At 38.6% G+C, this 12,857-nt stretch overlaps 1 protein-coding gene across 1 annotated transcript in view; it reads left to right on the top strand.

Annotated features, from left to right (window-relative positions):
- The first annotated feature begins 1,989 nt into the window (after nucleotides 1-1,989).
- AQP9 (aquaporin 9) overlaps nucleotides 1,990-12,857 on the top strand; it is a 52,700-nt gene continuing 41,832 nt past the window's right edge. The window contains exon 1 of the mRNA XM_066276045.1: nucleotides 1,990-2,376. Within this exon, the coding sequence (XP_066132142.1) occupies nucleotides 2,266-2,376 (111 nt within the window). The 5' untranslated portion in view covers nucleotides 1,990-2,265. The remainder of the gene's footprint in view (nucleotides 2,377-12,857) is intronic.

The raw sequence follows: 12,857 nt of genomic DNA, 5'->3' as shown, positions 1-12,857 counted from the left end.
CCATCTCAATGACTCATTTTTTTTTATTTCAACGACTTATTATTGATTTTAGCCCTAATCATGGTTTACAAGATTCAGTAAGGTCTGAGCCCTGCCCACAGCCCCAGGCTGATTCTGTACCACTCCTTCACTGCTCTTGGAGCCAGCTACAATGAGTTTGTTTTATTCTCAGAGAGGCATCATCCACTTCCCATTCCCAACTCCTTAGGCCTTTCACTGGGGAAGGTTCTTTCTTCCCAAGTACCTGTCATTTACCCCTAGCTTCTTTCTGATCTCAGCTCAGACATGATTTCTTTGGAGGAGTCATCAGAGATCTCTCTGACAGGTGAAATCTCCTTGTCCATATTTACTCCTGGAAATATGTCCCCCAACTTTATGGCAAACATCTCCATAATGTTGTGATTCCATATTTCTGTGTATGTGATTCTTTCACTTATGTCTGTCTGTCTCACTAGACATGCTCATGAGGGGCAAGAAACCTATGTGTTTTTGTTAAGCACAGGGCATGGCATTTAATGAGTATGTCATAAATATTTCTTAGATGAGCAAATGAAGACACCAAAAAAACCACCTCTGTCTGGTATTAGCTATAGTCACAGCAATAAAGTTTTGTTGCTCTGGTCTATCCCCTGGGACTTGGGAATAGTGTGATCATAATGGACTCTTCTAGGCAATGGTATCCATGATAATTCAACCTGCAGTTAAAACCAAAATGCTTTATTCTTGTCTTGGCTCTACAGTGGTGTGCTCTCAGGCAAGATATAAATTGTTTAGGCCTAAACTCTGTTTTACCTACAGATTAGGTGTCTCTTTTTGCCCTTGAACTTGCAACAGCTATTTCTCCAGACCTCATCTCCTTCCCTTACTACCTGTTTCCCCAGGTGGAAATGAGAGTTGGCCTCCTGCACAGGTATGGGAGGGCCTAAAACAGAGCCAGTTTCTCTGCGGGAGGGTTGGGAAGAAGCGTGGGTTGGCCTTTGTATTCAGAAACAACTGCTGGATTCTATTTCTTCAGACAAACTAGTTTAGAAAAAAACAAGGCTTGAATATTTCACATGACCAGAAGCTAGTTCTAACCACTGTTGCTTGAAAAGATATAATTCACCAAGCTGAAAACCTAGGAGCCCATTGTAGGTGTACTTACCCTCCTTTTTTGTTTATTTGGGGTAGTCCATATTCAGATTGATCTTTTTCCAGCTCAGTGATCTTTAAGCAGCGTGAATTTTCAGGCTGCTATTGTTTCTTTTCTATTTATTTTGCCTATTTCAAGGTAAATGAAGAGGAGAGACTTGGTTTTCAAACTGGAATACTTCAGAAGAAACTCAACAAGTTGCCTTTTCCACCTTTCTGATTCTTAGATCCCAAACTATCCTCAGTAGATGAAGTCCAGTGTTTTAGTAGTCGAGGAGAAGATCCCATCCTGTGCTGTAGACTTGCAGTGTGAAACTTGCAATGGTCTCTCTGTATGTTAATTTCTCCATCTCTAGAATAGCCACAATAGTTCTTACCACTCTCAGGGACCTGTCATTAAATCATTTAAATGACATTTAAATGAAGAAAACAAGAGTGATTTATCTTGCAGAAAGATACATCTATATTTTCTTCATGGTCTCCAATATGCATGAAAACCTCCTTCAGAAAAGAACATTTACACAAGAAAACAAGAGTGATTTATCTTGCAGAAAGACACATCTATATATTTTTTTCTTCATGGTCTCTAATATGCATGAAAACCTCCTTCAGAAAAGAACATTTACACAGGATGTATATACCTGATTTGATGATTTCAAATTGCACCCCAACCACCCACTTCCAAAAAGGAGAAAAAAAAAATCAGAAACCTGAAATTGTGTAACATAGAAATCTCTGGACTGGAGCCCATCGCTGTGGTTTGGCAACTCAACCAGCACATCTTTTCTCTCTATTTAAGAAAAAGAACCCAACCCGGCAGAGAGAAAGTACCTTGAAAATAAAGGTAATGATTAATCCATCAGGCACTAAAAGGATAAAAGGATCATTTTTTTGTATTTCAAAGGTTTTAACTCCCTAAATCAAATGAACAGCAGTGAACAGGGAGTGACAATTTCACCAGAGGAGGATTAAGCCTCGGGCTGCAATTGGGACAGTGTGGAGTCAATCTCATCAGAGTTCTCAAGGAATTTATGAGCAGTTGTCAAAACTTCCTTTTTCCTGTGTGAGTGAAGTCGGGACCAGAAGAAGCAGGTATTGGTGGAGAGAGTGGTCCTTGGAGAAGAAGCCCACACTATGCAGCCAGAGAAGGGACAAAAGAGGAAAAGCCTCAAGCAGAGACTGGGCTTGAAGAACCGTTTAGCTAAAGAAACACTGGCAGAGTTCTTGGGCACATTGATAATGGTCGTAAGTATCTCTCGCTTTTCTGAGTTCCAGACCAATAATGCCTCCCTATCATCCTAGCTGGTGGTGGAGAGTTCTGTTTGGGTTTCTTTTTCTTAAAGTTTGTCATTAGATTCATCTCTTCCAGGAAGCAGCAAATTACTTCCAGGCTGTTTGACTACTTAGTGACCACAATACCAGGTTTCCATTTACTCATGTTGTTTATCCCCAAGAGATGGGAGTGGGACAGGGAAAGTGAAGTATAATACTTTCCTTCGTTTTAGAGATTTACATGGACTCTAAGATGGCTTTGTGATTGTCAGACATTAGAAAGTTTTCTCATTGATTAATTGATTTATACCCTGTTTGTTTCACACAAACATTGAGGTAGTCTCGGTCACTTGAAATCAGTATTGACAGTCAATAAACACGGATGGCAAGAAACAGCTCATTATTACAAGTGCTTGGTAGAGAATGTGTTGACAGTTTACTTGACTCTTAAATTTAAAAATTGCTCTAGGTAGAAATAGGGTATGGTGCAATGGTCTGACTTTGGCTTTGCATCATTTTTTCCCCTCTAACTCAAGCTAGTCTCTAAAGATCTTTAATTAGACAATTATAAGAACCCTCTCTATATAAAGGAAAGACTGACTCTAAATCTCTAGATGATTTTATCTAGAGATTTGCACAGCTATTAATAAAAAACTAGAAAGTTTACTTGAGCGGCATGGGCTCCAGGTTTTTATCCTGTTGCATGCTTCGGCATTCTCTGGATCCTAATTTTTCTGCTAGAGCCCAGCATTTGTGAACAGGAAATTAAGTCTTTGGTTATGCTCATGTGTACCAACTACTGATTTTAACTTGCTTTTAAAAATATCTGCTCAAGGATTCCCTACTCCAGGTATAAATAATTTCATTTTTCTTAAGGTTATAGAGAATTGCCCATAAATTTTGTACGTTAAAAATTCTTTGGTAAGGAAAAAAAAATAGCCTGGCTTGTGGTGGCGCAGTGAATAGAGCATTGACCTAGAATGCTGAGTCACTGGTTCAAATCCCTGAGCTCACCTCGTCAAGGCACATACGAGAAGCAACCGATGAACTACTAAAGTGAAATAAATGTGAGTTGATACTTCTCATTCCTCCACTGCTTTCTCTGTAAAATCAACAAATTTAAATCTTTTAAAAAATATAGAAAAAAAAGTTATTTGTTAATGACTGCAGTTAGTAATACTGCATTGTATACTTGAAAGTTGCTAAGAAAGTAGAACTTAAAACTTCTCAATATAAGAGAAAATTAGAAATATATGGTGCCATCACCATATTGTGGTGATCATTTCACAATTTATACAAACATTGAATTATTATGTTTTACACCTGAAATTAATATATGTCAATTATACCTTGATTTTCAAAAAATTATTTGCTTTGGGTAAATACACAGTAATTTAGGAGAATAAGCCAAAATTGAGAAACGTATATGAACTAAAATAATTTAACTAGTATAAAATGAGAGAAAGTAATGTTTTCTGGTCTCTGACAGCCTTTAGTCTGATACACTAAGTATTTTCAAAGCATTATGGAGATTTTCTGGCATTCTTTCTGGGCTGTCCTCACCCACATGATTAGGTAGGAGAGATTTCAAAGGAAAAGGCACAGTTAAAGCCCAGGATTCTTCTCATTCTAGTCACTGCTTACTGGAAAATTGCCCTCAAGGAGACAGAAACCCTCAGGGTCACGTTACTTGACAATTTGGTCCCAAAGAGGAAAGAGGTTGTCACCACTAACTGCCTTCACCTCTACAGTCGACCTGTGGTCCAGAGAGTGAAGCAAATTGTTACAACTCTGAGTATTCTGCTGAAAACACAGAGGAGGAAGTGAAGTACGTAAATATCAATTTTGCAACCCAAAAAGTTTAAACTCTCCTCATTTCTTAAGAATTTGTTTCATAACCCCATCCTGTCTGGGTTGAGTAAGTGAAAATTGCTTTTAGCCATTCACTATTCCACAGTTAAAATAATTTTAAAAAAAATCAAATCCAGTGAATGTGAAGATGTAATTGTCTTTATTAAACAATTCATAAATCAGGCAGCATCCCAGCTAGGAACCAGAAGGGTGGTCCGAGGAGCTGTTCAAAAATGAAGGTTTTATGGGCAGAAAGAGGTAGCATAAAGAAATTAGAGTGGATTATTTCAGGCAAGGCTCCTTTTAAGATTAAGGCATGAACTTATTAGGAAGGTTTTATAGAAAAGAAAGGATGATTTGAGGGCCAAGAAGGGAGGGTCTTTTAATAAGCAGACTGCCTCTTTCAATGGGCTGGGGGGGGGGGATGGAGAGGGCCCACATGACAGATTACTTTATTGGTGCTTGGCCAGAAAATTTCAGACTGGTTGATTAAATTATATTGCTGGGAGAAGTTAAAACTGCAATTAAATCTAGTATGCCTGACCAGGCCATGGCGCAGTGGATAGAGCGTCGAACTGGGATGTGGAGGACCCAGGTTCGAGACCCCGAGGTCACCAGCTTGAGCGTGGGCTCATCTGGTTTGAGCAAAGCTCACCAGGTTGAACACAAGGTCGCTGGCTTGAACAAGGGGTCACTCGGTCTGCTGTAGCCCTCCGGTCAAGGCACATATGAGAAATCAATCAATGAACAGCTAAGGAGCCGCAACGAAGAATTGATGTTTCTCATCTCTCTCCATTCCTGTCTGTCTGTCCCTATCTGTCCCTCTCTCTGACTTTCTCTGTCTCTCCAAAAAAAAAAAAAAAATCTAGTATGAAGTCTAGTTTTGATATCATGGGCTTTTAGCACGAGTGATGAAATGGTGGGCCAGTGGTTTTCTGTTTAAAACTACTCATTCAACTAGTGCTGTGTATTCTAGTATTCAGTATGGAAGTCAATGAATCAATATCTCACTATTGTATGTTGAAAAATTAACCTTCATATTGTCAATGTAAGAAACATCCAAACCTGTCAGAATTTTTATGAGTTTATTTGAGCCAAACTGTCAACAATTGCTGGGAAGCAAAATCTCAACAGATTGAGAAAATACTCCAGAAAATGTCAATTTCACTACTTACTTTACACATCAGAACCAGAGGGGGAGATATAAGGGGCGTTACACAAAATCTGCTGGTGATAGATTAGGGAGGTGGGAGAAAGCAAAGTGGGGGAATCTTTGAGACTGAATTAAAAATAAAACCTATTTCTACAGATGCAGGTAAAAGATAGTTAACAGTTAACAATTAACGTGATAATAATAACAATGAAGTGATTTGTGGTTTCTGCTCTGTTGTGGGGGGGGGGGTGGAATGCTCCCTGAGGAAACGGAAAAGGAAGATTATGCTTAAATTTCAAAGACATGTTATCAGGTACGTTATTTTAGATGCAAAAAGACAACAGACAGACTCAATTAAGATAAGCATTGACCTTTGTTAGAGAAAAATACCGCCCCAACATGACTTCCCACCATGAACTTCTTTTAATTAGAAAGTTTTAATTTTTAGACCATACTGTATGGTTACTTAAGGTCTCTGAGGTTGTTGGGTTTAGCCTGTGGCCCCCTTTTCGTTTACAGTATCTTCTGGCAAAAGCCAGTTCATTTTGGAAAGGCTTGATTTCCATCTACACTGTATGTGTATTTTCTAAAGCGAACCCTGATGAAATCTATAATCGCGATTATAATCCTCAATTTTGTTGAGGCCTGTGGGGATGAGTAGACAAGAATGTTTGTTGCACAGACATGATCATATCTTAATCCATAAATCTACCTGGTTTTGCTCAAAGATTTCCAAAGTAACTGTCTCTGCTTTATTAGAAAAATATGCATTTTTGCCTTGCTTTCTCTAGTAAAAAGCTTTGCATTTTAATGAGGGTGGAGGGGAAAAGGGAGCCTTGAAAACATGGCAGAGGGTATTCAGGACTCCTTAGTCTTTCATGTTTGTGAAGTTTTTCCTGAGACCCTGGCAATATGATGCCACACACACACACACACACACACACACACACACACGAGAGAGAGAGAGAGAGAGAGAGAGAGAGAGAGAGAGAAATCTGCTCTTAGGGGAAGCCACTCAAACTCATTCAATCCATGTCATAAATGATTAATACGGCCCATTGGTAGCATTAATTAGAAGAGAGGGTCCATGAGAAATTCTTTGTAAACTATAACTGAAAACAACAATAATTATATGATAAGCCAAAGAACTTGCTCTAATATGGCTTTCTAGGCACTAAGATTGGTAGGTCTTTTTGCCTTTGCTAATGTCAGGGAGGTTCGTAATGTATCTTATCACAGAAAAGAGGTTTAGAAGCCTTGAGCTACAAATGTTGGGACCATGTTGTAAGTACCTACCACTCATTAGCTTCTATACATATATCTGCTTAATTCTTACAATAGCTGCTGTGGAAAGGCTTTATTAGCACCCATAAATGGATAGAGAAATCAGGGCTCAAAGAGATGAAGTAACTGGCCCAAACCAGACAAGCAGAGAACAGGGATACTTTCTAATTCTAGAGCCTACATTTTTCAACACCCATTGCCAGAATGGCTTTAGCAATGTCCCTGATAGAGAGTAAATCAGACTCCCTCTGCTTTTACAATTTCATAGATTAGAGCCATAGATTTCTCAAGGGCATGTGAGTTGAAAGCTGTAAGCACCTGAGACCAAATTGTTAGTTATGCCCCAAAGCCAATGCCTTCACTTTCTCTGAAACTGAAAAGACTGCTCAGTGCAGGTGGAGAGGTCTGAGGTCAAGCCAGAGAAAGGGAGAGAGATCTACTCTGTTAGCAGAATGCTTACCGAATGAGCAGCGAGAGTTGCAACATCCCCAGAAAGTAAACTTGGCATCTCCTGTTGGTGACTCCGCTGCAAATGTAGCCACTATGAGTGAAATGGAGGGGATGTGAGAGAAACCTCCAGCTACTAACGTGTGGTATGGGACTCTTACTTTCTGCCTCAACAGCCCCTGTCCTCTATCTGTTTCCTCTCTGTTTAATGCTTTGTAAAGTTATGCCCCCCCCACCTTGATCCTAACCTGGGGTGTTCAGAACAAGGGTCCACAGAACTGGAGCTTTCAGTTTGCCAATAGATAATAAGACAGAAATCTCTGCTATCAGCAGGAGCCTGGCTGATTCTGGCCATATATGGCGGGTCTGCCAAAGGCGTGGCAGTACCAGCCATCCTTGGGCTCTCACACACTGAATTTAGAATGAAGTGGCTCCGTTGTCCAGCCTCTAAGTCTCCCAGATGAGGGAACAGAACTCTTGTCAAATGTTCTTTCTACCCCAGCAGAACATTGGAGAGATTGTCCAGTCTACGGCCATACCACCCTGAACGTGCCCGATCTCATCTGGAGAGATTGTCCACAGTCAATCTCACCTATTTATAATTATTTTCTTAGGGTTTATGCCCTGTACATAGCCTTTCATAGATATGCACTTCTGTACTTGGGTGTTCTGTCACAGCAAGAAAGTCCGAGTTTCTAAAATCTGAATGTGTGAAAGAGCTAACGTGGATGGTTCTTGCCCTGGACTTTTAGTGGGGTGCAAGGGGTGTTGAAGCAGGAAGTTAAAGAGGTGTGGTCCTCTCCCTTCAAGTAGTGTGACAACAGGGAAAGGGTTAACATTTACTGAGCATGCCTTGTACCAAAACACTCATTATTCCTTGAAAAAAATCTTATGATGTAAAGGCGTTATTTTACAGTTGAGGAAATCAAGTCTCAGTAGAATAAGCAATTCGCCCACAGGCAAGTGTGTGGTGGAGCTGGGATTGGAAGCAAATCTCTGGTCTCTTCATTGTGCTGAAGTCACTTAACATTCTCCTGTATGCCTTTGAATTTACTGCTGGCACCTGTAACGACATATGTTACTCTTTTGTATGTTTTAAAAATTTACACATATGGCTTTTTAGCTGTATGCCTTCTACAATTTGAGATTTTTTCCTCCTAAAGACACTTTTTAATATTCAGGTGGTTAGGGACATATAGATGTGTGGCCAGTATCCACTGCCATCATCACAGCCACCTGGCCCATGCAGGTTCGCATTGGATTTGGACAGAAGGTAATGAAACAATGGAGCCACAAACTGGTGGGCCATTAGCTTTAATCCTAGCTTGTACCTGGCGGGCAAGTAAAAACACACACTGGGCTCCAAAATCCACTTATTCAGTGCTCACAAAGCTACTGACTTATCTGAGTTTCCTAGACTCAAAGGTTTCTAGCTCACTAGCCTCATTCTCCTTTGTTCCCGATCTCCTTCTCTCTACACAAACTCTGCACTAACTGGCTTCTCTTTCAGCACTCCACCATCTTGGTTGCCTCTCCTCTCCTCCATGTGGCCTTACTCTGCTGTCTGCTCTCTAATGCTAATCTCAGGAACCAAGAGAGAGCAAGCTCCCGGTCTGCCCCTCTTTATAGTGTAGAAATCCAAACCTTTAATCCAATATACAAATAGGAAAGTCTCTAATACAAAGTCATTTACCTGAGGCAAAATGAGATTCCTCATGAAAGAGTACACCATCCTACATCAAAAGGGTGGGAAAGACTTAGTCCTAAAACCAAGCCTTAGGCTATAAGAATCCTGCCAGTTTACAGCCTGTCCCCCCACACACAATGCAAACTATAAGCGAGCAAACATATATGTCATATTTAAAAACTTATTTGACCGACAGTAGACGTAAGGCAATTCGTTTTAGCCATTGTGTAATATGGTGGGTTTATATATCTAGTCTCCTCATGAACTGTTACGTTGATTGCAATTTGTCACAATTATCACCACTGCGGCAATGAATATCTCTGAGTGTGTCTCCTTGTATCCATGTTCCAGACTTCCTCTTGAGTATATATTTAGAAGCGGGTTTGGTGACCCTAAGGCTGGCATCTTCAACTAGATGGGTATTGTCAAGTTGCTCTCCACAGTGGTTTTAAATGTAAACTACCGGCAGCAACATGTGCGTTCCTGTTTTCCATATACTCACTGATCATGATATTATCCAACTTTTATACTTCTATCCTTTAAACATATAGGAAACAGAACTTCACAAGTAATTTTAGTGGCTTCCCAATACAGTGGATCATCTTCTCATGTTTACTGAAACTTTAGATTTTCTCTTTTGCAAATTGCCTGTTTAGGTCTTCTGCATATCTTTAAAAACTTTTTTCTTAGTGGTTATAGGATCTTGGTATTTATTTAAAATCCAAATATTAAAGATATTTTTCTTCAAATATTTTGCTTTTTGTTTTTAGGTATTTAAATCATTAAACTTCTGTATGATGTAGAATAGGTGTCTCTTTATCTGGAAGGATAGCCAATTGTTCCAGGACCATTTTTGACCAGTCTGTCCTTTCCCTACTGATTATGGTGGCCTCTGTATTATATACTAGCTCACTTATAAATGTGGTTATTCTATATCTGGACTTTATTTAGTTTCATTGATCTCTCTGTTCAAACCTACACTGGTGCCATATATTTTTGTTATCATCACTTTCTAAATAATTTGAATCTGGTATTTTTCTTCTGTATTGTTTTTTCAGTATTATCTTGGCTAATTTTAGCCTTTTATTCTTCCACACAAATTTTAGGATTAGTTTGTCAAGTTCCATAAATACTCTGCAGAAATTTGGACTGGAATTGCATTGAACTTATATATTATTTCAAATAGAACTGTTACCTTTCAAATATTGAGTCTTCTCACCCATGAACATGAAATATTTTTTCATTTATAGGTTTACTTTTTATATTTCTTTCTAAATTTTTATAATTTACTTGGTATTAGTGATATATATTTTGCTTGGTATATTTCTAGGTAACTGATGGTTATTATCACTACTGTGAATGGTACATTTTTACTGTTATATTTTCTAATTGGATATCACAAAGTTTAGGAACAATATTGATTTTTATATGTTGATCTTATATTTAGCAAACTTGGTAAATCTTATATATATATTTTTTATTTTTAGATTTTATTTATTCATTTTAGAGAGGAGACATAGAGAGAGAAGGGGGGGAGGAGCAGAAAGCATCAACTCCCTTATGTGCCTTGACCAGGAAAGCCTGGGGTTTTGAACCAGCGACCTCAGCATTCCAGGTCGATGCTTAACCCATTTTGCCACCACAGGTTAGGCGGTAAATCTTACTAAATAAAGTAAGTTTATAGATTATTTTGGATATTCTAAATGGAGCAGAAAAGTCAAATATGATAGCCACTATTCACTTGTGGTTACTTAAATTAAACAAATAAAATATAAAAAAATTAGTTCCTGGCCTGACCTGTGGTGGCGCAGTGGATAAAGCGTAGACCTGGAAATGCTGAGGTCGCCGGTTCGAAACCGTGGGCTTGCCTGGTCAAGGCACATATGGGAGTTGATGCTTCCAGCTCCTCCCCCCCTTCTCTCTCTCTGTCTCTTTCTCCTGTCTCTCTCTCCTCTCTAAAAATGAGTAAAAAAAAAAAAAAAAAAAAAAAAAAATTAGTTCCTCTGTCTTACCAATCCCATTTCAAGTGATCAAGAACCATAATGACTATCAACTACTGTATTGGACAGCACAGATATAGAACTTCTTCCCATTGCAAAATGTTCTATTGGACTATGTTGACACAAGTAATACCTTTTTCTGAGAAAATGAGAACTTTAATTTTCTTTCTAGTTCTTTAATATTTGGGGGTTTTTCTGTCTTATTATTACAGTTAACACCTCTTGTGCAATATTACAAGAAACTATAATTATGGCATTCTTGTTTTATTTCCAACTTTAAAGAATTTACTTTTCATGTTTTACCATTAAGTGTGATAGTTCCTTTAAATTTTTTTGTAAATTTTCATAAGAGTTTATTTGAGCCAAACTGACCACATATGCCAGGAAGCAAGATCTCATGCTCTAGTTCCTTTAGATTTTTGCTAGACATTCTTGGTTTGAGTAAGAAAATTTCTGATTGTTTTTTTTTCTATTTCTTTCTGTTTTGTTTTTTTTTTTTTGTAGATTTATTGGAATGACATTGGTCAACAAATTTATATAGGTTTTAGGTATTTTTATTTTTTTTATTTTTGAGAGAGAGAGAGACAAGAAAGGAGAGAGATGAGAAGCATCCACTCATAGTTGTGGCACTTTTAATTGTTCATTGATCGCTTCTCAAATGTGCCCTGACCATGGGGCTTCAGCCAAACCAGTGATCCCTTGCTCAAGCCAGCAACCTTGGTTTCAAGCCAGCAACCACGGGGTCATGTTTATGATTCCACGCCCAAGCTGGTGAGCCCACGTTCAAACTGGTGACCTCAGAGTTTCGAACCTGGGGCCTCAGTGCCCCAGATCGACACTCTAGCCGCTGTGCTACCACTGGTCAGGCTAGGCGTACTTATTCTTCATTTACTAAAACTTTCATTAGAAATGATCATTGACTTTTTAAAAAATACCTTTCTTGAATCCATTGAAATAAGCATATAGATTTCTCTTTTATCTACTGATGAAGAAAATTACATTGATAAATATTTTTAGCATTAAATTGTCCTTACATTCCTGAGATTACTCCCCACCTAATCACACAGGATTTAGTTTGCAATATTTTATTTACAAATTTAGACTATAAATTATTTTTATTGTGTTGTCTTTTTTTTTTTTTAGTTTTAATACCAAGGTTATTTTACTGATTTATCTATTTTTTACAGAGACAGAGAGAGAGAGTCCGAGAGAGGGATAGATAAGGACAGACAGGAACAAAGAGAGATGAGAAACATCAATTATCAGTTTTCGTTGCAACACCCTAGTTGTTTATTGATTGCTTTCTCATATGTGCCTTGACCATGGGGCTACAGCAGACTGAGTAACCCCTTGCTTAAGCCAGCGACCTTGGGCTCAAGTTGGTGAACTTTGCTCAATCCAGATGAGCCTGCACTCAAGCTGGCGACCTAGGGGTATCGAACCTGGGTCCTCCGCATCCAGTTTGATGCTCTATCCACTGCGCCACCGCTTGGTCAGGCAGTACCAAGGTTATTTTAGCCTCATAAAAAAAACTGGAGTTTTTTCCCTCTATATTTTCTGGAACACTTTATATAAAACGAGGATTATTTGTTCCTTAAAGTTTATTTTATATGCCTTGAAAATGAGAAAGAAAAAGAAACGTAGGTGTGTGTGGGAGGTTTCTCTAACCATTACATCTAATTTAAATTTTCCTTTTTCTTTTTTAGTATGAGAGAGAGAGGCAGAGAGAGACAGGAAAGGAGAGAGATGAGAAACATCAACTCATAGTTGTGGCACTTTAATTATTCATTGATTGCTTCTCATATGTCCCTTGACTGGAGGCTATAGCCAAGCCAGTGACCCCTTGCTCAAGGTGGCAACCTCAGGGTTTCAGACCTGGGGCCTCAGCATTCCAGTTCAACACTCTATCCACAGCTCCAACACTGGTCAGGCCTAATTTAAATTTTGTATTCTTAATTCCATTTTTGACAACTTATATATTTTTTAGAAAACTACTTGATTTTTGTTTTCAAATGTAGTTTTTCAGAATTGT

Source organism: Saccopteryx bilineata, chromosome 4 (genome assembly GCF_036850765.1).
Source record: "Saccopteryx bilineata isolate mSacBil1 chromosome 4, mSacBil1_pri_phased_curated, whole genome shotgun sequence".
In the NCBI taxonomy this organism is placed as follows: domain Eukaryota; kingdom Metazoa; phylum Chordata; class Mammalia; order Chiroptera; family Emballonuridae; genus Saccopteryx; species Saccopteryx bilineata.
Note: the sequence above shows the minus strand (reverse complement) of the source record. Positions and strands in the feature narration are given on the sequence as shown.